At 49.2% G+C, this 24975-nt stretch overlaps 9 protein-coding genes across 9 annotated transcripts; 7 read left to right on the forward strand and 2 right to left on the reverse strand.

Moving 5' to 3' along the window:
* Positions 1 to 499: 499 nt before the first annotated feature.
* C8Q69DRAFT_469320 (hypothetical protein) lies at positions 500 to 1301 on the forward strand. The gene is made up of 2 exons (XM_028630752.1): positions 500 to 824; positions 877 to 1301. Exons 1-2 carry the CDS (start codon positions 559 to 561, stop codon positions 965 to 967), a joined length of 357 nt encoding a protein of 118 aa, XP_028484856.1. The 5' UTR covers positions 500 to 558; the 3' UTR covers positions 968 to 1301.
* A 169-nt stretch (positions 1302 to 1470) lies between these two features.
* Positions 1471 to 2427, forward strand: C8Q69DRAFT_469323 (hypothetical protein). The gene is made up of 3 exons (XM_028630753.1): positions 1471 to 1667; positions 1718 to 2221; positions 2276 to 2427. The coding sequence occupies exons 1-3, from the start codon at positions 1545 to 1547 to the stop codon at positions 2342 to 2344; spliced, it is 696 nt and encodes a 231-aa protein (XP_028484857.1). The 5' UTR covers positions 1471 to 1544; the 3' UTR covers positions 2345 to 2427.
* A 1425-nt stretch (positions 2428 to 3852) lies between these two features.
* C8Q69DRAFT_403519 (Glyoxalase/Bleomycin resistance protein/Dihydroxybiphenyl dioxygenase) lies at positions 3853 to 4536 on the forward strand (the record flags this gene model as incomplete). Its single annotated transcript, XM_028628004.1, has 1 exon — positions 3853 to 4536. The coding sequence occupies one exon, from the start codon at positions 3853 to 3855 to the stop codon at positions 4534 to 4536; it is 684 nt and encodes a 227-aa protein (XP_028484858.1).
* A 258-nt stretch (positions 4537 to 4794) lies between these two features.
* Positions 4795 to 6531, forward strand: C8Q69DRAFT_469326 (branched-chain alpha-ketoacid dehydrogenase). The gene is made up of 2 exons (XM_028630754.1): positions 4795 to 5136; positions 5197 to 6531. Exons 1-2 carry the CDS (start codon positions 4937 to 4939, stop codon positions 6383 to 6385), a joined length of 1389 nt encoding a protein of 462 aa, XP_028484859.1. The 5' UTR covers positions 4795 to 4936; the 3' UTR covers positions 6386 to 6531.
* Positions 6532 to 6539: 8 nt separating this feature from the next.
* C8Q69DRAFT_285632 (phospholipase D active site motif protein) lies at positions 6540 to 9256 on the reverse strand. Its single transcript, XM_028626959.1, has 6 exons — positions 8662 to 9256; positions 8301 to 8606; positions 7732 to 8245; positions 7540 to 7671; positions 7078 to 7470; positions 6540 to 6968 (listed from the first exon to the last, which is right to left on the reverse strand). The coding sequence occupies exons 1-6, from the start codon at positions 9049 to 9051 to the stop codon at positions 6694 to 6696; spliced, it is 2010 nt and encodes a 669-aa protein (XP_028484860.1). The 5' UTR covers positions 9052 to 9256; the 3' UTR covers positions 6540 to 6693.
* A 591-nt stretch (positions 9257 to 9847) lies between these two features.
* On the forward strand, positions 9848 to 13019 carry C8Q69DRAFT_528333 (putative thiamine pyrophosphate enzyme; the record flags this gene model as incomplete). The annotated part of the gene is made up of 4 exons (XM_028633674.1): positions 9848 to 9912; positions 10841 to 10883; positions 10942 to 11064; positions 11142 to 13019. 4 exons carry the CDS (start codon positions 9848 to 9850, stop codon positions 12789 to 12791), a joined length of 1881 nt encoding a protein of 626 aa, XP_028484861.1. The 3' UTR covers positions 12792 to 13019.
* A 148-nt stretch (positions 13020 to 13167) lies between these two features.
* C8Q69DRAFT_469337 (aromatic amino acid aminotransferase) lies at positions 13168 to 15877 on the forward strand. The gene is made up of 7 exons (XM_028630755.1): positions 13168 to 13721; positions 13837 to 13873; positions 13950 to 13981; positions 14059 to 14269; positions 14329 to 14405; positions 14460 to 15284; positions 15342 to 15877. The coding sequence occupies exons 1-7, from the start codon at positions 13551 to 13553 to the stop codon at positions 15597 to 15599; spliced, it is 1611 nt and encodes a 536-aa protein (XP_028484862.1). The 5' UTR covers positions 13168 to 13550; the 3' UTR covers positions 15600 to 15877.
* A 3435-nt stretch (positions 15878 to 19312) lies between these two features.
* Positions 19313 to 22850, forward strand: C8Q69DRAFT_285758 (putative serine/threonine protein kinase). Its single transcript, XM_028626961.1, has 4 exons — positions 19313 to 19926; positions 20293 to 20407; positions 20467 to 20639; positions 20691 to 22850. The coding sequence occupies exons 1-4, from the start codon at positions 19465 to 19467 to the stop codon at positions 22473 to 22475; spliced, it is 2535 nt and encodes an 844-aa protein (XP_028484863.1). The 5' UTR covers positions 19313 to 19464; the 3' UTR covers positions 22476 to 22850.
* A 1-nt stretch (position 22851) lies between these two features.
* C8Q69DRAFT_285742 (endonuclease/exonuclease/phosphatase family protein) lies at positions 22852 to 24372 on the reverse strand. Its single transcript, XM_028626960.1, has 2 exons — positions 23610 to 24372; positions 22852 to 23467 (listed from the first exon to the last, which is right to left on the reverse strand). Exons 1-2 carry the CDS (start codon positions 24178 to 24180, stop codon positions 22923 to 22925), a joined length of 1116 nt encoding a protein of 371 aa, XP_028484864.1. The 5' UTR covers positions 24181 to 24372; the 3' UTR covers positions 22852 to 22922.
* Between the last annotated feature and the right edge of the window lie 603 nt (positions 24373 to 24975).

A 24975-nucleotide genomic window follows, 5' to 3' on the forward strand; every position in this document is an offset into this window, starting at 1 on the left:
ATGTGCGAAAACCTCGTGCGAACCACCTATAGTGGGGAGCCTTGTCGCTCCCAACAACACACTCATATTTACGCTATCCAAAGATGCACCACTTCGGAGCGTCGTCCTGATCAGGCCTATTGTGTAGGCACGGATGGAACAACACGCTCACTCCAGCTTCGTATCGACATGCAGGATAGAAACTGGCCTGGGAAATGCCCGAAATGTCAGCTTCCATCTCCACCGAGCTCCGTTGGTTCTGATGATGTTATCGTCTAAGTTGCTGGATATTTGATGGCGAAGGGCGGGGGTGGTCGATGGCCGATTTCCGATACCATTTTGTAATTAGTACCTACTATGTATTACAACAAATACCTCCCGTTCTTCGATATTATGATTAGACGTATCGGGGTAACGGTAGATAGGTAGTGCCTGTGCTTCCGCTAGTCCCCATTATCTAAAGATTCTTGGCATATAAGTAGGGCGGTGAAATAGCCAGAGCGGTCAATCCTGCAGCGTATTTAATAATAAACTGAGGATAGTCCCCGGGGCAGATTTCGCCCAAACTCAAGCTTGAGAATGGATGCACCAAAGCGCGTTGTCTTAAGGCTCCGGTCAAACGAGTTTGACAACGGTTCTCCACAGGAAATAGTCAAGATTTCCCAAAAATTCCTCGAGTCATCTGGTTACAATAAAACCGGTCGCGACAACCATTTCGTTCACGCAGAGCCACCCCAGCCTGAACCTCGCCGGCACTTCCATATTACTCTTGATATTAACTATCGGAACAATACACCTGATATGCAGACATTGCCTTTTGAATTCTTCAGAGTTAATAAAAACCTGTAAGAATTCCGTCTGGCGTCTCCCGTCTGAAATCTACCTAACTAGGCGCAGTGAATTCAAACCTCTAGAGCTGGGACCTCTAGAGACACAATATCGCCAGCTCCTAAACGGGTTCTACCCATGGGGCAGAGATGGACATTGAGATTAGGCTGAGGTTAATGGGTTAATATTGTCATATTGGTATTGATAAAACTGTTGCGGAGATAAAAATCGAGAGCCCTTAGCTTCTCTATTTCGAGAATAAGAGTACTACTTACTTAATCCCGATACGATCCCTATGGAAGATCCGCCCGAGTCCTACATCTTTATTAGTCCGCAGGACTTTAAGGGCCCCAGTGGTGATATTATTATGAGTGTGAAAAACAATGATCTTCCTCGGAATAGTTAGAAATATATATGTATATACATTCGATACAGATAAGCCTTTACCGTGGTGAGATCTAGAGGAGAGAGAACCCGGATACCCTAAATAGGACTTGATATTTACACTTATTTGAACTGCGATTCAATTCCTACACCCAATCAGCGTGGCTCCACATAATAGGCCAAATTTATAACGATCAAAATTTGGAATGTGAGTCTTGACGCCTAAGGCATAAATTAAGAATTCCGAGAGCAATCCGCATGATCATTTCCTTCAGTTACCTCCATGTAGCGAAGTCCAACTTACTTCGCCCTACATCTCTTTCCGATATTCAGTTACGCATCAGATTCCAAATATGGCAGATGAGCTCTCCGATGTCAAACCCGGTGATGTGACATTCCTCCAGAAACTGAAAGAATCTGAGAATTCTGTTGTCTTCAAGGTTGCTGTCCATGGAAAAATATGTGTTATGAAAGTGGTAAGTAAGTGGACTATACCATTGCTTGAAACGTCACTGAAGGTTATAAGTATCATACTAGATGCCGTACAGATTGCGACCCTACTGATTACGAAATTGATCTCTTCATCTGTGAATCTACTGCTTATCGACGGCTGAAAGCAAAGGGGCTGTGTAAGCGAGGGGTTATTCCTGACTTCTACGGAACAATCACAAATATACAACCGAATTCCTGGCCAGACTTGCATATGTTTGTTGGCGATAAGCTACCTCCTAATGCCGTCCTGATCGAATATGTCGCAAACATGCAACAAATTAGTTTGGACAATTTTTCAGAACTTCGCCTGGAGAAACTGCGTCGTATCCTTGATGAGATTCATCAGGCTAAGGTTCTCCATGGCGACCCGAAGCCAAGGAATATGATGGTAGTATCGGGAGAGCAAGAGCAAGATCGAGTTCTTTGGGTTGATTTTGACTCTGCTCAAACATTTCCAGAAGAAGAGCCTCTTTCCCCAAAACAGGAACTGTGGTTCAGGGAGGAAGTTGAGATGATAGAATATTTTAACGAAGCTCTAGTGAGTCTCCCTGTTTACTAAACTTAGTCGCAATTTTGACTAACTGCTCTGCAGGCTCAAGATTTCAAGGAGGGTAAACTTGATCGCGCATATTCTTATTATTATGAGTGGTACGTTAAATAGGCTTACTCGAGCACTCTAGCTAGAAGACTTAATCGAGCATTTTAGAGACTCGAGAATATGTATATATTTTCGATACAGACGAGGCTTTTACTGTAGTGAGTTCCACAATATAATCAGAGACAGCGTGGCTGATATATGGGCGTCATTGGTGCAGTTCTGCCTCATAGTATAAATCAAGTGGAGGTTATCATCTTTCGTATAACCTCAAGAATTAACATAATTCTCTACCGACCTGTTTTTGGTCCCCCGACCTGATGAGTGCCGTATTACTTACAAATGGTCCGTTCTTGAGCATGGATTCTCAACGAGAAGGCAATTTCAAGGCCTTTACTTTGTAGATATTTAAAATATAGATCATTAGAAATATTCAAGCTAAATTTCGAATATCTGAATTCTGTTTTTCTGTAGATATTCAAGATGTAAATAATTACTAACATTACTGTCACGACCTAACTCCTAGGGGAGCATTCTAGGAGCTAAACGGCTGCGCCAGGAGCGAAAGACTAGGATTCTTGGGCAACGCCCGAGAACTGCTCTCGCTATATAAGGACATAGACGTTACAATTACACTATAAATTAAATATTATACGTGTTGCATAATTGGTCGTTAAGATATATATTCTGGAAAACTGGCAATTTTGTATATAATACAACACTAATTAGGTCGGTAGGGAATTCTGTTAATTGTTGGTTTCCGGTGATAAAATAAATATGCTCTACTATATGGGAGAGGAGCTAGAGACGCTTCAGGAGATATTTACATATTCACACAAGATAAGCAAAATAAGATCTCTTACAGTCTGTCATGGTATTATACCGGTCTCGCTTCCAGGCGGACGATGGGGAAATATATTGCACTTCCCCGCGTTTCTCGTGGGGCTAAGTACGTATCGGGGGGATGTGCATGATAGTCCGGGGAATCGGGGATACCCCGCGAGCTCCAAGTTTGTGCGGGATATGTTGTGTTCTATTGTATCCCTACGCGATTGATTGAAGACTAACATTCTGTCCTTCTAGACAATTTCTGACAATCGTTTTAACTCCCTTCCTTCCTGAGTGTGATAACTAAGAGTAAGATAAGCTATAACTACATATTAGTATGGGCTATTATCTCTCTCTCCATGGGACACTGAGATAATCTTGTGATGGGTTTACTGTCTCTAATTCAGACCTATGAACAAGCCTGCGGAGGGATATCACTCTAGATCAGATGGCATTTTCCGGGCCTAAATTGACTTGTACTGGGTTTCCCCGCTCGGTCTTATCCGGTTCCAAAGCTTATGCTAATGTGATTTTTCTATACAGAACGGGGAATATAAAGAAAAATTTGAGTCTGTAGTTTTGTTAATCTCTCGTAGTATCCTTCTGCTTGGCGCTTTCGCAACCGTTCATTACCAGGGCCATATCTAGCTATATATCCCGCCTTGGTATCTATATCCTCCTCACTACCTTCAATTCCTACTCGAAATACATACTCATACTCAGAATACCCACTGCTGCCAACCACTATGTCGAACACATACCCATCTCCCTTCGAACCAGGCGCCTTCCTACCCGGCGGTCATAATAACGACCCCCCAGTTTCCCTATCTTCTCCTACAGCAGGTTACAAGCTGAACCACTTCATGCTCCGCATCCGCGACCCCCGACGCACACTCCACTTCTACATGGATCTAATGGGCATGCGAACCATATTCACCATGGATTTTGGCCCTTGCACGATCTACTACCTGGGCTATCCACCACCCGACACTCCTTCCCTGCCTGAATGGGCAGCAAATACCGCCACGGCTCACAACTTGACTCGCACCTTGGGTTTATTGGAATTATACCACGTCCATGGGACGGAGAAGCCAGAAGAAGAAGGTGGATTTCCCATATCGACGGGTAACGAGCCGCCGGCGCTGGGTTTTGGACATTTGGGATTCACGGTTCCGGATGTTAAGGAGGCGTTGGATAGGTTGAAGGGGGAAGGGGTGAGGGTCATTAAGGATCTGGGGGAGGCGGAGAGGAAGGATGTTCCGTTGAGTGAGTGGGAGGAGAAGAGGGGGGTGGGGGGTGGTGAGGTTCATGAGAATTATAAGAGGATTTTCGAACAGATTGCTTTTGTGGCTGATCCGGTGAGTTTTGAGTTTGTGTTGGGTTTGGTATTGATGCTGATGCTGATGGTTGTAGGACGGGTATATCGTTGAGCTGGTTCCTCAGAATAGGAAGTGAGAATAATGGGAAGATATTGCAGAATCGAATTGAAGGGTGTGGATGGTTAGGTATGTATGTAGAGTACATGTGGACTATGAAACAGGGGTCATCGAAGCTAGAGTTGAATATGAAATCTCTTAATTGACTATGAGAGAAACACTGTGTTGTTAGTAGATGATAATAAGCAATAATATGGGGTCGGGGAAAGCTCGCGCGGGCCCGGGGCCGAACCCCACGATGTGGTGTCATCCGGAGAAGATCTGCAAGTTATCTTCGTCTCCAACTCTCCAACTCTCCACTTGAGTATTTAATTTAAATCTCCAGTTTCCATCCTTTCGTGACGGTCGCGAAGACAACGCGAAGCCTGAGCCCGCAGCATGGCCAGTCATTGATATGGCATCCAGAAACCCATTTCACGTTTCTAACCGGAAATGTAGAGTCATTTTGCATGCTCGTTTGCGCTGCTCCTACACATCACCGTCCACGCGACGGTACTGGACTCAGACCTCGCCGCGCACCCATGTCGCCGACGACGAGATTACACGGTTGGCATCCAGCCGTCGTCCGCCGTTGACGCTTGGAGACCTCCTCAGGTACAGTCTCGTGGATGCTCAGAACAACATGGGTCCATGCTGACCGAACCCACTCTCCAGACATGGCCGTCCTCCGCTGGATAAAGAGGCTCTGTTAGCCTCTGCGAACTTCACATTATCTCTCCTACCTGCGAGACTTGCGTCCAGAATTCAAGCCCTGCGGAATCTTCCGTTTATCGTCGTGTCCAATCCTCACGTGTCGAGGATCTATCATAACTACTTACATTCCTTATCGACGCTCCTACCCTACCAGCAGCGGCAGATCACCAATCTGGAAGAAGAAAAGCAATTCGCCGAGGTAATGGCAGACCTAGTCCAGACACATACGAACACAATCCCCGTCCTCGCGCGAGGATTTCTAGAGTGCAGGAAATACATCAGTCCCGCGGAAGTGACACGGTTTCTAGACTCGCATCTGCGCGCGAGAATCGGAACGAGATTAATAGCCGAACAGCACCTGGCTCTGCATTTCGCGTCTCAACCCATCAGTGATGAAGACCCCAACCCGCCGCCTGAGAGGAGGGAGTCGGTGCCTTCTAACTATATTGGTGTCATCGACACTGCTCTTCGTCCCGAACGGATCATCAGATCTTGCGAGGACTTCGTAGGAGAGATCTGCGAACTGAGATACGGTGTCCGACCGAAACTTGTCATCGACGGACAACCAGAAGCCAGCTTTGCGCATGTTCCCGTGCATATCGAATACATCATCACGGAACTGTTGAAAAACGCTTTCCGTGCTACGATCGAATCAGGTAATGACCGGGAACCTATCGAGGTAACCATTGCCGCGGCACCAGATGTACCAGGAGCGCATGTTCGGGAGATGTCCGAAACCGGCAAAGATAGCAGCAGTGAGGCGGGTTTGAGATTCAGTAAATCTGACGGTGCGGATGATCCCATCGCTCACGAAGCGATTAAGCTTTCTCGTCCCTCGTCCCAGAGCATTACTATTAGACTCCGGGATCGCGGTGGTGGAATCCCCCCGGAAGTCCTGCCGCATATATGGTCATATAGCTTCACGACTTTTTCGGAGGATGACCTCCCGGGTTCGGAGAATGGTAATCTCGACGCGCTGAACACCATCTCTGGCGCTGGTGGTAATGGTAGCAGCATTGCTGGACTCGGATATGGATTGCCGTTGAGCAGAGCGTATGCGGAGTACTTTGGTGGAGGCATCGCTGTGCAGAGTCTATGGGGCTGGGGCACAGATGTCTACCTTACCTTACAGGGTGTTGGGAAGATCTAATCAGCGATATTCCTATAATGCTTATAATCTCTAGGAACATATGAGTTACCTAGGCGGGCCCTTTTTCCCGATAGGGGGGAGAAGATAAAAAGTCTCCGGCACCCTCCTAGTATAATCATGCCAAAGAAATGAATCATACATCCATTACGGTCGTCATTCATAATACAGTAAAGAACCTAATAGTTATACATACATGATAACATCACAATCATGAGTCATACAGAACCTTTCATCCCCATAACTAGAGAGAAGATCAAAATCACCAGCACACCCCCCCCTCAATTTGATATTGATATACCTGCAACATTTCAAAACCCCCCTGCACCCTGCACCCTCTTAATCGCACCAATGACACCCTTAGCCCAACTAAACCGTCCTGGATCCCTCCCGATTGAATTCGTCGCAAGTTCCCCCGTGACGGGATCATGCCAGCATCCATCTTCTGGACTGGCGAGGCCGTACGTTGCGGTGTTTTGGTTCCGATTAATCTGATCGAGCCAGTCGCGGCAGATTAAGGGTGAATCGAGCAGCAGGTTGACTTCTTGACTATGGTAGAAGGATTGGGTGTCGAGGTTGCCGTTTCCTAGGATGGGTTCGTTAGTGATTATTGTTTGCTTGGTTTGGTCTGGTTTGGATTCGGGGTATAGTAGGTAGGTAAAATTCTGGCGGTAGTAATGGGAAGAATAACATACCTTGAATAGCAACTTTCTCGTCAATAATCATGAGTTTAACATGACAACTCCTGCTCTTGAAGCTATTATGGATTGGTTTTGTCTGGTCTTTTCCGACGTAGTAGTGGATTCGAAGACGGGAGCGCTCTTCGTCCGTTTTGAGAGATCTGTAAAGTCGATCCGCGATCATTTCGTTCGTTCCGTTCTGGAAGGGAAGGAGTTCGCCGGCGTCATTGTATCCTAGACATAGGTAGACGGTGACGATGACACCACGCCGGACTGCATCGACAAGCGGGTTGAGGATCGGCTCGGCGTTCATGTTGGGTGTTTGGATGAAAATGGAGCGGCGCGCGTTGGTGATGGCGGAGAGGAAGGCGGCGTTTTGGGGGGTGTGGACGCTGGAGTGGTTGGGTGCTGTGGACTGAATGTTAGGTTGTTCTGTTCTGTGCTTGGGAGGGCAGACGAAGGGAAATTGGAACTTACCACCCCAAGGTTCGCGGTTGACCATGGCCATGGGGAAGGGGTCGTGGGATTTGTGCTGGACGTAGATTCTCATGGGGACTTCTTGGTCGGAATCAGGAGCATCGCCCTTGGCGTTTGGTTGGATGGTGGTGTCTGGGTTAAGTTAGTATGTATTGAGCAGTGTCAGAAAGAAATGAAAAAATGTGTACATACTTAAGTGACGAGTGACGGCTTGCGTTCTCGTTTCGCCCGGTCTAGGCTCGACTGTGCCGTTGACTCTCTTTGCTTCAGAACTGATATCAGGGTCGTAATGAGGATCTTTCGTGGTATGCTCGGGCAAAGGCCCTGTCTGTTCTGTTTCTGACCCCGTGTACGTCTGCTGTCCAAAGCTGGGAATTTTGGCATCTGATGCTGGGAAACCAAACATCGGAAGGGGAGGGTTGAGGGTTTTGTGCCAGGAGATGAGAGCCATATCGTAGAATGAGTCCACAATGGGCCCTTCGACACGGATCATCATCTCCAGATTGTCGTTGTCCTGAATATTGCTGCTTTGCAGAAGTGCCACTCTGCGATCGATGATGACGAACTTGCAATGGAACGTACCAAGCATAGGACGATGGTAATTGATGAGTTCAAGGTCGATGTTTGGTATCTCTTCTGGCGGAGGAAGCTTTACTTTGGCGCTGGTGTATTCCTCTGCGGACACGCGTTGGTGATTGTCGTATACCTTTTATGCTGTCAGCTCGCGACATCCTGTACTGACAGTTGTCTTCAAGAATTACCTGTTTGAGGTTACCTCGATCGTAGAGCATCTTGACAACGACCCTGGTTCCTCGCTGGCCTGCTCTTCTTGACAATTCTCGAAAGGCGTCGGTCACAAGTGTCGAAGCGTCTGAGTAGATCCAGAAGTTTGTCCCCAGGAATATCTCCTTCTCAGCACGGACAATGCAGTTCGAAATATGGCGACAGAGATCGGGCAACGGTCCGATAATGGTTAAGGGAACAACCCCTCTGCTCCCCATCAGCGATGGAGAAACTACCCCGGCTAAAGGGTTCTTTTCCAGGGTACATAATGCGTCGTGGTATATCTGCGACAGTTAATAAATGGTGCTCATTGCAAATGTTCTCTTGATCGCAGCTGACCTTCAGGAAGAGATCACTTGGCCGCGAGGGACCCCATATGCCACACTCATAGGCTCTTTCCAAGGCATTGTCTTTATCTGCGACGTCCTTGATGGGACCCGCGATATCTTCTTTGACAGCTTCATCGTGGTGGAAAAGCCTGTGTGCGATGCGCCCAGGAGACTCGTCGGGATGGTCCTCCAGTTCGGACGTGACGTTTTTATTGCTGTGGCATAAATCATAGACGCGAGGCGGAATATTATCGCATCGAGTATGGTTGACGCTCTTCGGTTGACGAGCTATGCAAACCATGATGGCTCCCACGATGGCAGAAGAGAGCAAGGCTGAAACTTTCAGGACAGAACTGGGTATGCCGTCGTCTGCGACGTGCAAGTCAAGTAACTTGTCCATCACTTAAGTGTCAAAGAGGGTTATCAAGACAGTGAATAATAAACTCACGGCAAGCAAGACGACATCAGGTCCATGGATGGGTTTCTTGTGGATTCCAGGGCGATGACGCCAGCATCTACTTAGCTCACACGGAACTCGATCATGATCTCCGGTTAATAATGGTAATAATGTTGGAGCTCGAAGATAATAATGATAATCGGCTGCTTTGGTTACGTTTTAGCCACTGCACCAACGTCATAGTCCCGGATCGCCAGCCAAGCTTTGGACTAAAAGTTGTTATTTACTGTATTGGTTAATTACCCGCAAATCCTGGGGTTCAGCTTACCACGAATAAATATTGAGGGAAAAAGACTTACGTATGTCACTTCCAGGTCGCTATAACTATATATAGATAAATGCACAGAAGGAAAAAGAAAAAAAAAGAACCATCGCCATGCTTTCTTTGTTTCTCAGGATTTCCGTTAAGAGACAAATATTATGAGTTTAACCACCAGGCTCTAGAGTCAAGCAAGCAGCTAGCTGTATGCTATATGACCTAAGTTTTCCCTCTGAAGGAAACGAATCGATTTGGGTTGACTGATGCTGCGTTGTGGATAGAGAGACTACAATTTTAGCTTCAGGCATAGAATAGTCTAGGCGTGGTCAGTATGCTAAGTCACGCCGGGCGCACCACCAGTCAACTAACTATCTTCCAAGGCCTCAAACTGTCAAGTATGAAAGTACAGACCTCGTCGTTCTTGTCTAGTGTAGGGAGAAATACTTCATCCCCCGCGTCCCCGGCCGTAGATACCCATCAATGGCGGAGAAACAACGACGCAGGTATTCGATTGTAAATACTACTGAGTATCAGGAGATCCTAGAGTATGCATAATATCGGAAGTCTAGACGACTCGACCAAAAAGGAGAACTCCTTAGAGGTCTGGTCCTAGCTGGATCTAACACATAGTTAACTACTACTTCGTATGTGTCTCTCGGCAGTGTGGGACCGACCTCTACCGGTGGTTTGGGGTTATCGCGATCGTGCTCTAGATATTATCACGCAATCCTCGTGTCATTTAATACATAGGCACCTTATACCTTAACTCGACTTGATGTGATGTTTTATTTGACAGAAATGTTGGCTTTATCATTATTTTGTATACAGAATCAATTATATCTTATTGTTGACTTGAATAATATTTTCCAGAAGTCTCAAGTCCCAGACAAGTATCTGTGAGGAGAACAGGGCATAACAGTTGCGAGCCCTGTAAGTCGGCGCATCTTGATCTAGACAATCCGTAGAAGAAGTATCCTCATACGGTAACAGTCCTCGCCACAACATACCTCGAAATAATCAACTCTCATATATATATTAGACAAACTATGCCCTGGATTATGAATTTCTGGTTATATTTCTGTATACCTCAGCAAATAAGAAGTGACAGCTTATTGCATTCCCGATACACAAGCCGACACCCCGCAGTTGCGTGTGAATTCCCCGCGATAACAATCACCCGAGGGGACCCGGACACACGCCGATGTCTTTGTTGATGAGCTGCTCCGGGGAGTTGTCCGAGCTCTTTAAACCCTCGATCTCTCCTTGACGGCCCCAACTTCTCGTTGTCAATTTCCCACCTTTATTGATCTCTTCAATAGACTCCAAAGGAGCGCAAATTATACCCATTCGACTTAGAATCCAACTCGTGACGGATTGCGGTCACAGACCAATCCAAGATGTATGCATAGATCTACTACTTGAAACTCGCGACGGTTCGTCTGCGCTCTTTGCTAACGCTGAACAACTATATAGGGTCTATACAGCTTCGTTCGCCTTCTTTGAGGCGCTCTGGGAGGTACAGTACATACATATGTGAATCCAACTGTCGAGTCTACCCATACTGACAAGAACAGGCCGGCATAACGCATGTCTTCGCAAACCTGGGATCTGACCACCCATCGATCCTCGAGGCGATGGTGAAGGGCCAGAATGAGCGCAAGGACCAGTTCCCTAAAATCATCACTTGTCCAAATGAGGTGAGCATAAGCTCGCGGGTAGCGTCGGCGTCCATGATCCATCCAAGCTAACCCGCATTTTTACCCCGTCTCGGTAGATGGTCGCTCTCTCCATGGCCGATGGCTACGCCCGTCTTACGGGAAAACCCCAGTGCGTGATCGTCCATGTCGATGTAGGAACACAGGGTCTCGCTGCCGCAGTTCACAATGCCTCGATGGGCCGCGCACCAGTCTTGATCTTTGCCGGCTTGTCCCCGTTCACTATTGAAGGGGAAATGCGGGGCTCCCGCACGGAATACATCCACTGGATCCAAGATGTCCGCGATCAGAAACAGATTGTGGCGCAATACTGTCGCTATACGGGAGAGATCAAGACGGGCAAGAATGTCAAGCAGATGGTCAATCGTGCCTTGCAGTTTGCGACGAGTGACCCCCAGGGGCCCGTATACTTGGTGGGCGCCCGAGAGGTAATGGAGGAGGATATTGAGCCTTACACGATTGACCGGACTGTATGGGGACCTGTTGGTCCGTCTGCACTTCCACCTCAGGGGGTCGAGCAGATTGCACGTGAACTCGTTGCCGCGAAGGAACCGTTGGCCATCGTCGGTTATACGGGTCGATCCAGCAGCGCTGTGAAGGAGTTGGTCACCCTCACTAACACAGTCAGGGGCCTTCGTGTCCTCGACACCGGTGGAAGCGACATGTGCTTCCCAGCAGATCACCCTGCATCTCTGGGGTTGCGCTATGGTATCCACGATGCCATCAAGACTGCCGACTTCATTCTTGTTGTCGACTGTGATGTGCCATGGATCCCAACCCTGTGCAAGCCAAAGGACAGCGCCAAGATAATTCACATTGATGTGGATCCTTTGAAGCAGATGATGCCCGTCTTTTATATTCCCGCCATAGCCACCTTCAAGGCGGACTCGACGGTAGCGTTTAAGCAGCTCCACGAGTATATTTCTTCCCATCCGACTTTGTCACAGGCGGTCAGTAGCGCCGAATTTGCCTCGCGCGGACAACGTCTGGAGGAAGAGCACCGACAACGGCAGCAAGAGATTGCTGCGTTGGCTGCTGTGCCGTCGGGCGGCGACTACGCATCTATAAATGTGTCATATGTGACCTCGCAGCTCCGCCAGGCGTGTCCTGCGGATACTATCTGGGCCATCGAAGCTGTAACCCTAACCGCATTTGTCTCTGACCAGATTGGTGCTACCATCCCTAATTCCTTCATCAACTGCGGAGGTGGTGGTCTTGGTTGGTCCGGCGGTGGTGCACTGGGCATCAAGCTGGCCACTGATGAACAGCATGGCGGTAACAACAAGGGGAAGTTTGTGTGCCAGATTGTTGGAGACGGCACCTACCTCTTCTCTGTGCCCGGATCTGTCTACTGGATTTCCAGACGCTATAACATTCCCATCCTGACCATCGTGCTGAACAACAAGGGCTGGAACGCTCCCCGGAAGAGTATGCTGCTCGTCCACCCCGACGGCGATGCGTCGCGGGCCACCAACGAGGAGCTCAACATCTCCTTCGCCCCGACGCCAGACTATGCCGGTATTGCCAAGGCGGCGGCTGGTGGAGAGATCTGGGCCGGCCGGGCGAGTACGGTCAAGACTCTGGCGGAACTGCTGCCCCAGGCCATTGAGAGCGTCCGCCAGGGGACGAGTGCTGTGTTGGAAGCGCAGCTCGATGGTACAGATGGTAAATACGTTGAGAAGCTCCCTAAGCGGCCCCGTAGCCCATAGAGATGCAGATGATGACTTGTCATGCTCCGCAGACTTGTCAACTATAGGTACATATATATATAACTTCCATTATATACGTCGACGGTGTAATCCCATAGTGTAACTAACCATGTCACCCAATGGAACAATGGAACAATGGAACACGGAGAATGATCATTACATGCCAATGCAACAATGATCACTTGTGACCCTCTATTAATATTACCCTACTCCCTCCTCGTATCTCTCATTGATCAACTGCGCCGAATCGATTTGTAAGAAGAACGCGGGATGGCGGCACCCCAGCCCTTATCGATAAGGGCACGGCCATTAAGTACCCCCGGCGATAGCCATTTCTATGCGCGCAGTGTGATTGAGAGCTGCCGCTTCGTGGACGATTGAATAATAATAATAATAATAATATCGCCAATAACCCTCTGCAGCTTCTGTTAGTTACATCATGTTTCTATATTTTATCACCATATATTACCATATAGTTATACATCGAAAGGCTGCCAAGCTGGATAGCATCGGCGCGATTGACCCCGCGCGCGCCATGTAATCAGAATACTGGGCAAGTGACTCAAGAATGGCAAAAATGCTGTCTCTACTCTGAACCTCGCCCCCTCCCATCCATTCATTCATTTATTCATTCATTGCGCCCAGATCCAGACCAGGCCCTTATTGTTGCGACTTGATCAACTGCGGATACCTATTCTTGCTTCTAATTCCTTTTTCTTTTTTCCCTTTTACTTATATTTCTCCGCCCTTGCCTTCACGATGAGTCCTCCCGCTCCGCTCGACATTGATGTGAAGGCCGACTCTGATACGACCACCGTGGTCGTGCCCGATCCGCTCACCGTCACGGGCGTCGCGGCATGGAGATTGCAGGCCGCCAAGGTGCCTACAGGGACGGCCGCTGCGGCCAGCAGTGATATGTTCAAGAGTCCTGTAAGGCGTCTTGTCTCCATGGCGCTTGAGCGCTATAGCAGTCAATTAGCTTGCGTCGCGCTGCATTGTCGCCTCGCCGTATCGACAGACTGACGGAAATGGTTGTGTGTTTTAGGGTTGCTACAAGAAGCCAAAGGCGAAGAAATGGGATCGTGAGTCTTTCGTCCCTCTGTTTTCGAAATTTGATCGCAATTGCGATAGCTAATGTGTATTGGCTTTTTGCTGTAGACTTGCTTTCCGAGGAGGCCAAGCTGAAGCAGGTCAGTTAAGTTGTCTATGATGGCGGGAATATAAATTAGATGGAGTCACGTTCAGAGTTGACGCTTTGTATAACCAGCCTTCGACTCTCAAAGGCGCTGCGAAGTACCTTAAGAAGCCGGGAATGATCTCTCTGGGAGGAGGTCTTCCTTCGGCTGAACATTTCCCGATAGAACATATCGAGATCAAAGTTCCGACGCCGCCGCACTTTTCGGAGGAGGAGACTCGGACGACTGGATCGATTGCCCATGCTGGAAAGCACGATGTTCGGGAGGGAAAGAGTGTATATGGTGAGAATGGCTGGATAATTGTTCATTTTGGGCGGTTGATTCTGACTCGGGGATGCTAGATCTGGAGGTCGCTCTCAACTATGGTCAGGCCATCGGGTCCGGTCCGATGCTGCGTTTTGTGACGGAGCACACTGAGGTACGCACTACGATCTAACAGAGTATGGACATGGAGAACTAAGTTGAAGATCAGATCGTGCACAACCCACCATATGCCGACTGGCAATGCTGTATGACGCCGGGAAGCACGGCTTCCTGGGATGCGGCGTTGAGGATTTTATGTGAGAAAGGTGACTACATTCTCATGGAGGAATACACCTTTTCAAGCGCTCTCGAGACGGCTCTACCGCATGGCATCAAAGCAGTGGGTGTCAAGATGGACGAGGAAGGTCTTCTTCCGGAATCTCTGGACGAGATATTGACGAACTGGGACGAGAAGGCCAGAGGCGCTCGCAGACCGCATCTCCTCTATACCGTGCCATCGGGACAGAACCCAACTGGCGCTACTCAGTCTCTCGAGCGGCGCAAGGCTGTGTACAAGGTTGCGCAGAAGCACGATGTTTACATCGTCGAGGATGAGCCTTACTACTTCCTCCAGATGCAGCCGTACACGGGAGCAGACGGACCTGAGGTGCCTCCGCCAGCTACCCACGAGGACTTCCTCAAGGCTCTGATTCCGTCGTTCCTGAGCCTGGACGTCGACGGACGTGTCCTGCGTTTCGAATCCTTCTCGAAGGTCATCGCTCCTGGTTCCAGAGTTGGCTGGATTGTTGCCTCTGAGCAGGTCGTGGAGAGATTCGTGAGACACTTTGAGACCTCTACCCAGAATCCCAGCGGTATTTCCCAAATCGTCCTGTTCAAGCTGCTGGAGGAGCAATGGGGACACGGCGGCTACCTCGACTGGCTGATCGACCTTCGCATGCAATATACCAAGCGCAGAAACGCCATGTTGCACGCTTGTGAGCAATATCTCCCCAAAGAAATTGCTAGCTGGATCGCCCCGGCGGCAGGCATGTTTGTAAGTCTCTGCAACCATACATAATTGTGTGACCCGATCTGTATCTAACATTCGCAGCACTGGGTCGAGGTAGACTGGCGCAAGCACCCTGGACTCACAACGGAAGCATCGCACTCTGATATCGAGGAGTCCATCTTCCAGGCCGCCATTGACAGGGGTGTCCTCGTCTCTCGCGGCAGCTGGTTCAAGGCCGACCGCAGCGCCGCCGAGGAGAGGATGTTTTTCCGCTCCACCTTCGCAGCTGCGCCTGCGGATAAGATCACCGAAGCGATCAAGCGATTCGGTGATGCGCTTAGAGCTGAATTCGGACTGTAGATGGCGGTTTCGTGTACATACTCACATTCATAATCGTCTAGTTATTGCTGCATGGCATAAAAGCGACATGTGGTTTGAACTTTGCATTAAGGAATACGATAGAGGCTTCATTATTAATGCTACACGAGGTTTCTAGTTCTAAGCAGGTAGTTCTCTCAAATAGAATAATAGTTACGACAACGAATCAAATCGTTCTCTGTATATATCAGTCATTCCTTGCCCCTCGAGATCGCATCATCCATCTCGGAAGGCGATGTTTCTCCGAACTCCGAAACAGCCGTCACTTATCGTGCTTTAAATAGAGACGCGAACTCGGAGATTATGAAGTAACGTGACCTCGCGTCGGAAGTCTAATCGGACGTGGCTCGAATCATCATTATTCCCTAGTTCCCTAGCTAGGTACTCGTCAAGATTCAACAGAGGAGAGAAACGGATTGGAGCGATTAAGTGTGGATTGTATTTGACCAAGGGAGAGGCACTGATCTTTCAGATCGAAGGAGTTCGGTCCGCTGCTTGTTCTTCTTCTTCTTCTTCTTCTTTTGCCGGAGGGTGTTTTAATTGTTTGTTCTTTCTGTCCGTTTCTCTGGGCTGGACTTGGCGGGACGTTATTCCTGCTCTGTCTGTCTGGCTGTCGTCACTTATCTTCTCTTCGTCAGGAGGATTCGTGGCTTCGTTGCTAAAAAAAAGTAGAGTGTCGAGGTAGGTTCGATGTTTCGTATTCTGATGGCTGTCGGTGGTTTCTTTCTCTAGCTTGGTTGCAGGGACTTTGTGACTGCGTCTGTTTTGTACCTTATTAGGCGCGTTTATCCCGTATGTCCTTGGGGGTGGAGTCCTGGAATTTCGCGGACTCTGTTGTCTCTTATAGGGAGAGAGTCATCGCGACAGCTTTTGCTTTTGTTATTGAACATCTTTCTCATGCTAGTTCCTGTCACATGGTCAGCGCTAACTTCAAGTACAGGTTGTCAGTGCAAAGAAGCTGCGCAAACTTAGTATCTTGGTGTTCTGCCTCGTTTCTTCAGAACTTGATCTTTATCACCCAGGAAGATCAAGCTACGTTGGTCATTGTGATCTTGACAGAAGGAGGCTGCAGAACTATTTGCCTCTGTTATCCAATAGGAGTCTCCTCGCTAGCTGAGCAGCACAACTGCGCAACAACCAGCTCGTGGAGTACCATCCCTTTGTTCTTACTTTCACGCCCAATCAGCGCATCAAACTTCTCGCTTAACGGTGGCGCTAAAGTAGCGTGCCGGGACTTAACCGGCTCACTCCATCTAACCACGTTATCACAGAAAGCGTCATTATCACGCCTAGGTCTATACAATAGATAGATCTATTCTCCTTGATCAGGGACGCAGAGACTGCTCGATCGTATCGAAAAAGGAGGAGGATATAGAGCTGGGCTTTCCGAATCCGCCGATATACATAACCCCTATCCGAACTGCTGGGCATAAGACGATATTGTCGAGTCTTCAGATATCGAATCCATTTTGATAGAGCTTCGATCTGAGGCAAACGACCGACTGTGCCAGCCCCTGCCACCGAATTACGACGTCTCGCGTTGTTTATGTTCTTCGTAGGTGTTCCTGCTTCTCTTTTGCTCCTCCCTCTTCTCCTTCTCCTCCTCATGTCAAATCCTTTACTTCTCCTGTCATCGTCCATCCCCTTGGCATGTTCTCTTGCATCTCCAAAGCACTTGGTTTCGTGTCTTCTTGGTCTTGTTCCATTAAGGAGGCGTTTTTTTGAAAATGGATGACCATTCTTCTATGCCCCGTCGGCGCCGTCAAGGCATTTATGGGTTCGACAGTCGTTTCGTTGTTGGGTACGCGTGTTTACTGACTTGATAACAGGACCGACTTTCCTCCTTTACTTACTCGAGGGCTTTCTGTTGACAGTAACGACGAAGAGAGCAGTGATACCGGTTACTTGCCTCGTCGAAACCAGCAGAACCTCGAACAGCAGCGTCTCAGTTGTGCTAGTCCCAGCAGCCCTGAGGGTGCTTTAGTATCTTCTGATTTCGGACCTGGACCGACTCTTGGCCCAGCGGAGCGTGGTCGAGTGCCATTCCAGGAAGTACCTTCTGCTACTGGTCACCATATTCCTGTGGAATCAGAAGCATCTTCTCTTTCTGATTTTGAGCCTGGACCGACACTTCTCCCGCAGGACAATCCTGAAGAGGACACACACGAGGACGAAACCCCTGTCGTACGCCTGATAGATCTTATCCCAAGGCTTCGTCAAGCTCTTTCTAGCGGTTCTGAGCGATCGAGTCTCTCTCTTCCTCAAGAACCCACACCTCGACGTTCTCGTGCATACACTGAGTTTATCGGTAAGGTCTCTGACAGTGAGACGTCTTCCGTATACAGCGTTCAGGGAGTATCTGGCCCGAGTGCAGAGAATCGGGTCTCTCCATGGAGGTAGGCGCTTTTCCCTTTGTCCTTAGATGTGGCGTGCCTTAAGCTCACACTTGGAAACCAGCTGTGAGGACCGACCGGAAACTCCTGACCTTGAGCCCTTTCCGGTCTATGAAGACCCTTCCCCTGAAGCGTCTCGGAGCAACCTTCAAGAGAACCAGGACATCGATCGGTCTCTCATTCCACTTCCTCTCAAATCTCGTCTTAAATCGACCACGTCTTGTGAACTTTCTGAGAAGCGGTTATCACAAGCATACGTCGACGCCCCTGTCCCGAAGCGAGCCTTGAAGCTACCTCCCGGTCATCGACCCCTGCGGCTAACCGTCGAAGAACAAAAATTCTCTCGAGAACCCCTGAGAACCTTTGTCCGACAGCACCAGCGAATCGCTAGAGAATTTGCCCGTGATCGAGCCCGTGAGCGAGCCGATACCACCGTCGACTCTGCCTATCCGCCCTTTTCTCCGGCAAGACGTTTTGACCCTTCGCGAGCTCCAAGCGCCGCCTTTAGAGAACCCAGTAGGAACCCTTCTCATACAGAGTTACCCGGACTTCTTGCTTCTCCAAGCTCTTTACCCCAGTCTTCTGACAGACGCAACAGGAACCCGAACGTTGCAGACCAGGCTTCTTATTCTCCTCCGGACGTTACTCCTTCTTCCCGTCGTCCACCGCAACCGAGTCGTGCTCCGCGTCGTACCCCAACCACACAAGCGTCGTCCGTTGGTAATAGGCAACGAACTCGGCGAGCTACAGACCCACGTCGACCTACTGTCGCTCTACCTGTCACTCCTATCTACCCGCCTCACTTTTTCGAGACCCGAAGTGACAAACGGCGCTTCGACCCACTTAACTTCTGTCCGGTTCCAGCTGACGCAAACGTTGACAGCTACGTCTCGCCAACTCCAGCTCGTGTAGCTAGAAGACCTCTTGGCCGACCCCGCGAAGTATCTGCTCCTGTTTTTACACCTTCTCTTCCGACAGACCTTTCGCAACGTTCTGGCAACAAGGTCGACTCCAACAAGTCAAAGAGACGAAGTAGTGATAAGAATAGACTCTCTTCAGGTCTTGCTTCGACTCTTCGCAGACTCTTCCGGTCCAGCTCGAAGCGAAGCAGTGAAGAAGTAGAAGAAGTCGGAACGTCTCTGGCAGACATCGATTCTTTTCTTTCTCCTCACGGATCTACTCCACAGCAGACTCTCTCTCCAAACTTCTCGCAGCATCCAGCTGCAGTTCATGAAGACAGGGCACAGAGATCTGCCTTGCCCGACTTCAACTTTCCTTACCACTCTCCCGGAACTGACATACATTTTGCCGCTGCTGGAACTCCGCTCCGTCACCCACAGCCATCTGTCTTAGCGAATATCTCTGCCTTGACACGCGCAATTCCTGAATCACCTACTCCGCTGTCACGAAATCATCCTGCCATTCCCAGTCCTGCTCCTTTTTGGTCTTCCAACATGGATTCCTCACGTTCGTCGGCGCGTATTTCGCGTACTTCACGTCTTCTCGACCCTGCCATGATGGCAATCACCAAGCAAAAAGCTGAAGCCATGAGGCTAGCAAAAGAGCAAGCTGCTGCTGTGCAGGAAATGTGCCGTCGAGCCAAGACGGATGTCCCTAACTACGAATTCGAAGAGCTCATTGGAAAGGGTGCCTATGGTCGGGTTTACAAAGGCCGTCAATTGCCGTCTCGTCAACTAGTAGCAATCAAAGTCATGGATATTGACACGCTTGACTACAAGTCGATTCGAGACATGAAGGACGAGTCAATCAAGGACTTCATCCACGAGACCAAGGTCATGCAGCAAGTCAAGGACGCAGGAGCAAAGAACATCAATATGCTTATTGAAGCGATTTCTATCCACTCTCAACTGTGGTTGGTCTGCGAATACTGCCCAGGTGGAAGCGTCAAGACCCTGGTAAGTTCCGTCCCATTCCGCCCAGTGAAGGGTGACGCATTCACGTGTTTCTGGTGTTCCTCTGCTTCTTTCATTTTCCGCTGTCGCGTCTATCTCTCCTTCATCCGCTACCACACAGTGAATCTCCCCCCCCCTCCCTATATAAACGCTTCACGTGCCTCCCACTTTCTCCTTTCTTTCCTCACCGAACGCATCGGTCATATATATATCCGATATACTCTTTTCACCTTTCTCGTGACTTGGTCACGTATATACATACACACCTCGCCCTTTTCAGTTTATATTCTTTATTCTTTATTCTTGTTTCTTTATCATATAAATCATTCGGGCGAATATTCTACTGATCACTATATACTGTGGCTCTAGATGCGAGCCACGGGTGATAAACTCGAGGAGAGATTTATCATCTCGATCGCCCGTGAGCTTGCAGAGGGGTTGCGAGCTATCCACGACGCGGGAATCATCCATCGGGATGTAAAGGGTGAGGACCCAATCTTGTCGAACGGCTGCGGTTGAAGAACACTGCTAACAGAGACACAGCCGCAAATATCCTCATCCATGAGGAGGGGAGATTACAGATCTGCGACTTCGGTGTCGCGGGGGTTTTGCAATCCAAGCTGGACAAGCGGTCCACTTGGATTGGCACCCCCCACTGGATGCCGCCAGAGATGTTTTCGACCCGTGGTGGGGGCGCGCACCAGTACGGGAGCGAGGTGAGAATGCTTTGGATTCGATACATATGGGATTTGGCTAATGGATCTTAGATCGACGTCTGGGCGTACGGCTGCACGCTCTACGAGATCGCAAGGGGGAATCCCCCCAATGCGGGTCTACGAGAGCCGATGCAGATCGGACGCCAGCTGACGAGAATCGCTCCCAAGCTGGAGGGTGACGGGTTCAGCAGCCAATTGAAGGACCTTGTGTCCTTCGCCCTGAACTCCGATCCCATGACGCGCCCCACGATGGCGGATATCCTGGAGCACGAGTACATCGCCAATTCGGCCGAGGCGTATCCCACCTCGTCGCTGAGTGAGCTGGTACGTATTTACTACCAGTGGGCTCAACGAGGTGGGCAGCGCATCTCCCTGTTCAACCCAGGGGGTGCCATGGCTGCTGAGTTCCCCGGTGACAATGAGTCCTTCGAGGACTGGAACTTCAGCACCACGGACGGTTTCGAAAAGCGGTACTCAATCATCGATCTCGACGAGCTTTCCGCCTCCCTGGCCGAACTTGAAGGGGAGATGACCCCCATGGCTCAGCAGCCCGAGCGGAGCCTGTTCGACGACCCTCCCAGTACCGAAATGTCTGCGGAGGAGAAGCTCAACTTCGACGAACGGGTGAAGCGAGGTGCTGCGGCCATGGAAGGTCTTTTCAACGAGGAAATGCCGACGTACAAGTACGAGACGAAGAATGATTTCGTGCCCGTGGAAGCCCAGCAAAGATACTCCGACCTCCCGCTCCGAACAGACACAGACCGTTCGTCCGTCATGTCTACTTTCATTGACATGGACCTTGGCTCGTTCGATTCTGCCCACTACGCCGCTGGTTCTGCTGCCAACCACCCGTTCCAGCTGGCTGACGCAGATACCATTCGTGCCAACAGATCGAGCCTTCGTCGTAACGAGGATCAGTCACGTTCGCGGTTGAGCAACATGGAGAGCGGCGACCACCAGGAGACCCCATCGTACCAGCCACAGACAGGCCCCCGCCCGCCAACAATGGAGTGGACGTTTCCAGCATGTACGCAACCGTCCACTGAAGACAACACCGCAGAGCAGCAGACGACCGTCGCTGCCACAGACCCCCAGACAGAAAAACGAGCCACCATGGAGTGGTCGTTTCCCGTCATGACACCAGCTGATAACAGTCAGGACGTCGTCGCTGGTCGTCAAGAAGACACCCTCAGAGCGCCAGTGAATCAGCCACTGACCAGTCGCCTACGTGGACAAGGTGACAGCACGGATGACTCTCGTCCTTCTACCGCGCAATCCGGTGCTTCCATTACTTCCGAGACCGACTATGATCCTTTCCGTTTTGACCGTGGTTCTACACCTCCACGGAATGGTCCTCCAGGGAGACACAGAACGCCCATTTCGGGTAACGCTTCAGATGACGACATTGGATCTCCAGGAGATGTCCTCGAACAATCCGTTATTCTTGATGGACCTGGTCCAGATGAGGAAGAAAACGACGTGGTTCACTCCCCATACTGGTCTGAGCAATACCATCCTAATCTTCCTACCGCTCGTCCAGATGGTCCTTCGCAAGCTGCAGGGTTTGGGCCGTCTCGCCGTTCAGAACAGACATCGCTTTCTGGAACGACGGTCACGAGCAACCTGCCACACATCACCTTCCCCGAGATCCGTCCTCCAAGCGCTGAGAGCTTGACTGAAGGTGCCGATGAATCGGTTGTTTCAACAGAGCTTGACAGATTGCTAGGTGATTTCCTTAGTGCTCTATCTGCGACAGGAGAAGCGCTAGCTACGGTCAGCACTGAGCCAACCCGCTATCGAAACGCGAGTGCCAACCGCAACGGAACTGAGCAGTGAGAATACTCACTTGTATCCGAGCTAATAGCCCCTAACAACCACACATGCGGTCAACGAAACATCATAACATGATTTCTTCTTTTACCTGTTTTCACGAATCTCGAAGTTACCGAGAACATTGCATGCATGAGCCACGAATGAAAAGTTTCTTTTCGATGAAGACCGCATTTAGGTCCTTCTTGGGTGGTTACGATTGAATTCGATTCATCTTTGGTGATGGCGTTGAGGACACGAGTGATTGGCCGATGGCCAGATGGGATCATGGCGTTGGTGGTGGGATTGATTGTTGTTTTTGAAATTTGTAATTCCTGAATATGTATTACGAGGATCATCCATGAGATCGTTAATTAAGTGTTTGCTGATGAGATCTACAACTCTATGAGCTCCAGTATGATATCCAAACGAGGAAATGTAGAAGTACAATTTTCTACAGGTGATTTCTCCCTGCTAACTACCAGCAACCGCCTTCTTCAGAATCGTAAACTCCCCCAACAATCCCAAATGATCCGTTACCCATACATCCAGATCCACAGACTCGCTATCGTCGCTATCGGGCTCAAACAAATCTCCCAGGTGCGCCTTAACCCCTTCCCCGATCCTCTCCAACGTCTCAGCTTTCACCCCGCCACAAAACAGAATCTTATCCATCCGACTACATCCGAATTTCCGCCGCAATTCCTCAGGAGCCTGCTGGCCCCATGTATACCCTTCCTCAGTACCGTCCGTTCCACCTAGGGCAAGGAACGCGTCTTGTAAACCGCATTCAACTGGCGCAGTGAGGTCTTCGGGTGCGAAGGCGTTCAGATCTCCTGCTAAAAGGGCCGCGTGCGGGATAGGTACTGAAATAGGCATGGATGAAGCGGATTCTTGATCCAACGGGCCCGAACCGTGCATATATGTAGATGCTATGCGAAGTTGAATGGGCCGACGAGGTGGGTTCTGAGTGAGGCTTTCGAGATGGGTGTTGCAGACGCGGAGGGTTGTAGATTTATCTTCATCTTCTGTTGGGTTGGGGTCATCTCTCAGTATAAATTCCATGCCTGCATCTTTCTTTCTGGGCATATATATCCGTATAAAATCGAATAGAATATAACAGAGAAAGAGGCGTGGAAAGGGGAGAAAAAAAAAACATACCATCCACAGCCCGAACATTCACATCAACAAATAACCCATCTCTCTGCATCCTCGTCGCTTTATAATGGACTCGAAACACCCTCTGAATATCCACCTTCTTCTCAACCAGCGTCGTCGTACCGTAATATCCACCCTCCCAGAACTCATCGCTTAGATCCGTCACGTAGAAGTTCTCACGGATCCAATCCGTCTCTTGGATTTGCCGGAGGTCTGAATCGAGCATTTCTTGGAAGAAGATTATTAATGGAGAAGAGGTGGGTTTTTGTTGGATGTCATGATATAGGTTCTTGAGATATTCCAATGCGGATGCCATTCGTTGTTTGGCGTAGGGGACTAAGGCGTCGATGTTCCATGTTAGGAGGTGGATTTGGGAGGGAGGGGTTGTTTCGTTGTGTGGATGTGCGTTGCTTGTTTGTGAGGCTTGAAGTTCAGAAGTTGAGGATGCTGCTGTCCAGGCTTGGTTTGAGGGGTTGAAGTAGTAGAATGGTTGGGGGTATGGTATGTCGCGTTGCCAGAGAGTGGGTGGTTTGCGGGTAAATAATCCTTCGGGGAGAAGAGGTGCAGTTGACATTTTGCTTGGTGGGTGAGTAAGTGGTATGTTCTTTGTATTTTTCTTCTTGAGATAGAGAGAGTGGTGAGTTGGATATAGGAGGATGAGAAGTAGAGTAGGGTATTCTAGGCAACTCTGCTGGATAATAAAGTATTTCCCTAGGCAGAAGGGAGATCAACGAGGATCTGAGCTTATCTTTTTCATGGTATGACGACTTCCCCGCGTTTGCGCTTATCGCTGCTAACTAACTTTAAATAACTAACCAGTTCTCTGCAATTGCTGGTCAAATTCCAACAATTTATGGCAAAGCCACACTTTTTTCGTTTTATGTAAGAAGTAGCGGGATTCAATAATGATAATGTGATGATGGAAATCCGTGGTCTACTAATGGAAGTTCCTTAGGATACATGGGACTTTATAGGACCGACTAGTTGAGAATACATTTTCCTTGATGCTGTGGGACTACTTATAGATGAACAGGCAGGTCCTGACTGAATATCATGGTAGTATTAGGGATCCATGGTACTCTAGCTACAGTTTGCGATGCATATGCACTGAGTATATGGAAGGTTCGGTGCTCGGTCCCTATAGCCAATATCGCGGTTATGGAATGATCTGGGATTGTCGTGAGTAGGTTTAGATTAATATGACCTTTGGAAGATAAATCCACCAGGAAAATAGTGTTCTTGATGGAAAGTTTGCTGCTTCTACAATACATTATAATAGTCTATTCATGATTCGTCCGCATTTGGTCTGTATCGAGTCAAATGCTTAATCATCTTCTGCCTTGATGGGGGAGAAACGGTTCAAGATGTT

This window comes from Paecilomyces variotii (genome assembly GCF_004022145.1).
Source record: "Paecilomyces variotii strain CBS 101075 chromosome Unknown C8Q69scaffold_6, whole genome shotgun sequence".
Classification (NCBI taxonomy): Eukaryota; Fungi; Ascomycota; class Eurotiomycetes; order Eurotiales; family Thermoascaceae; genus Paecilomyces; species Paecilomyces variotii.

Coding starts and splice junctions, on each gene's coding strand:
- C8Q69DRAFT_469326 (XM_028630754.1), top strand. CDS start 4,937: ATGGCATCCAGAAACCCATTTCACGTTTCTAACCGGAAATGTAGAGTC. Junction 5,137..5,196: donor ACGCTTGGAGACCTCCTCAG/GTACAGTCTCGT, acceptor CCCACTCTCCAG/ACATGGCCGTCCTCCGCTGG.
- C8Q69DRAFT_285758 (XM_028626961.1), top strand. CDS start 19,465: ATGGATTCCTCACGTTCGTCGGCGCGTATTTCGCGTACTTCACGTCTT. Junction 19,927..20,292: donor GTGGAAGCGTCAAGACCCTG/GTAAGTTCCGTC, acceptor CTGTGGCTCTAG/ATGCGAGCCACGGGTGATAA. Junction 20,408..20,466: donor CATCCATCGGGATGTAAAGG/GTGAGGACCCAA, acceptor ACAGAGACACAG/CCGCAAATATCCTCATCCAT.
- C8Q69DRAFT_469320 (XM_028630752.1), top strand. CDS start 559: ATGGATGCACCAAAGCGCGTTGTCTTAAGGCTCCGGTCAAACGAGTTT. Junction 825..876: donor TTCAGAGTTAATAAAAACCT/GTAAGAATTCCG, acceptor AACTAGGCGCAG/TGAATTCAAACCTCTAGAGC.
- C8Q69DRAFT_469323 (XM_028630753.1), top strand. CDS start 1,545: ATGGCAGATGAGCTCTCCGATGTCAAACCCGGTGATGTGACATTCCTC. Junction 1,668..1,717: donor AAATATGTGTTATGAAAGTG/GTAAGTAAGTGG, acceptor GAAGGTTATAAG/TATCATACTAGATGCCGTAC. Junction 2,222..2,275: donor AATATTTTAACGAAGCTCTA/GTGAGTCTCCCT, acceptor ACTGCTCTGCAG/GCTCAAGATTTCAAGGAGGG.
- C8Q69DRAFT_285632 (XM_028626959.1), bottom strand. CDS start 9,051: ATGGACAAGTTACTTGACTTGCACGTCGCAGACGACGGCATACCCAGT. Junction 7,471..7,539: donor CAACCGCGAACCTTGGGGTG/GTAAGTTCCAAT, acceptor TTCAGTCCACAG/CACCCAACCACTCCAGCGTC. Junction 6,969..7,077: donor CGAGAAAGTTGCTATTCAAG/GTATGTTATTCT, acceptor AACCCATCCTAG/GAAACGGCAACCTCGACACC.
- C8Q69DRAFT_285742 (XM_028626960.1), bottom strand. CDS start 24,180: ATGTCAACTGCACCTCTTCTCCCCGAAGGATTATTTACCCGCAAACCA. Junction 23,468..23,609: donor GAATGTTCGGGCTGTGGATG/GTATGTTTTTTT, acceptor CAGAAGATGAAG/ATAAATCTACAACCCTCCGC.
- C8Q69DRAFT_469337 (XM_028630755.1), top strand. CDS start 13,551: ATGAGTCCTCCCGCTCCGCTCGACATTGATGTGAAGGCCGACTCTGAT. Junction 13,982..14,058: donor AGGAGGCCAAGCTGAAGCAG/GTCAGTTAAGTT, acceptor TTGTATAACCAG/CCTTCGACTCTCAAAGGCGC. Junction 14,270..14,328: donor GGAGGGAAAGAGTGTATATG/GTGAGAATGGCT, acceptor CGGGGATGCTAG/ATCTGGAGGTCGCTCTCAAC.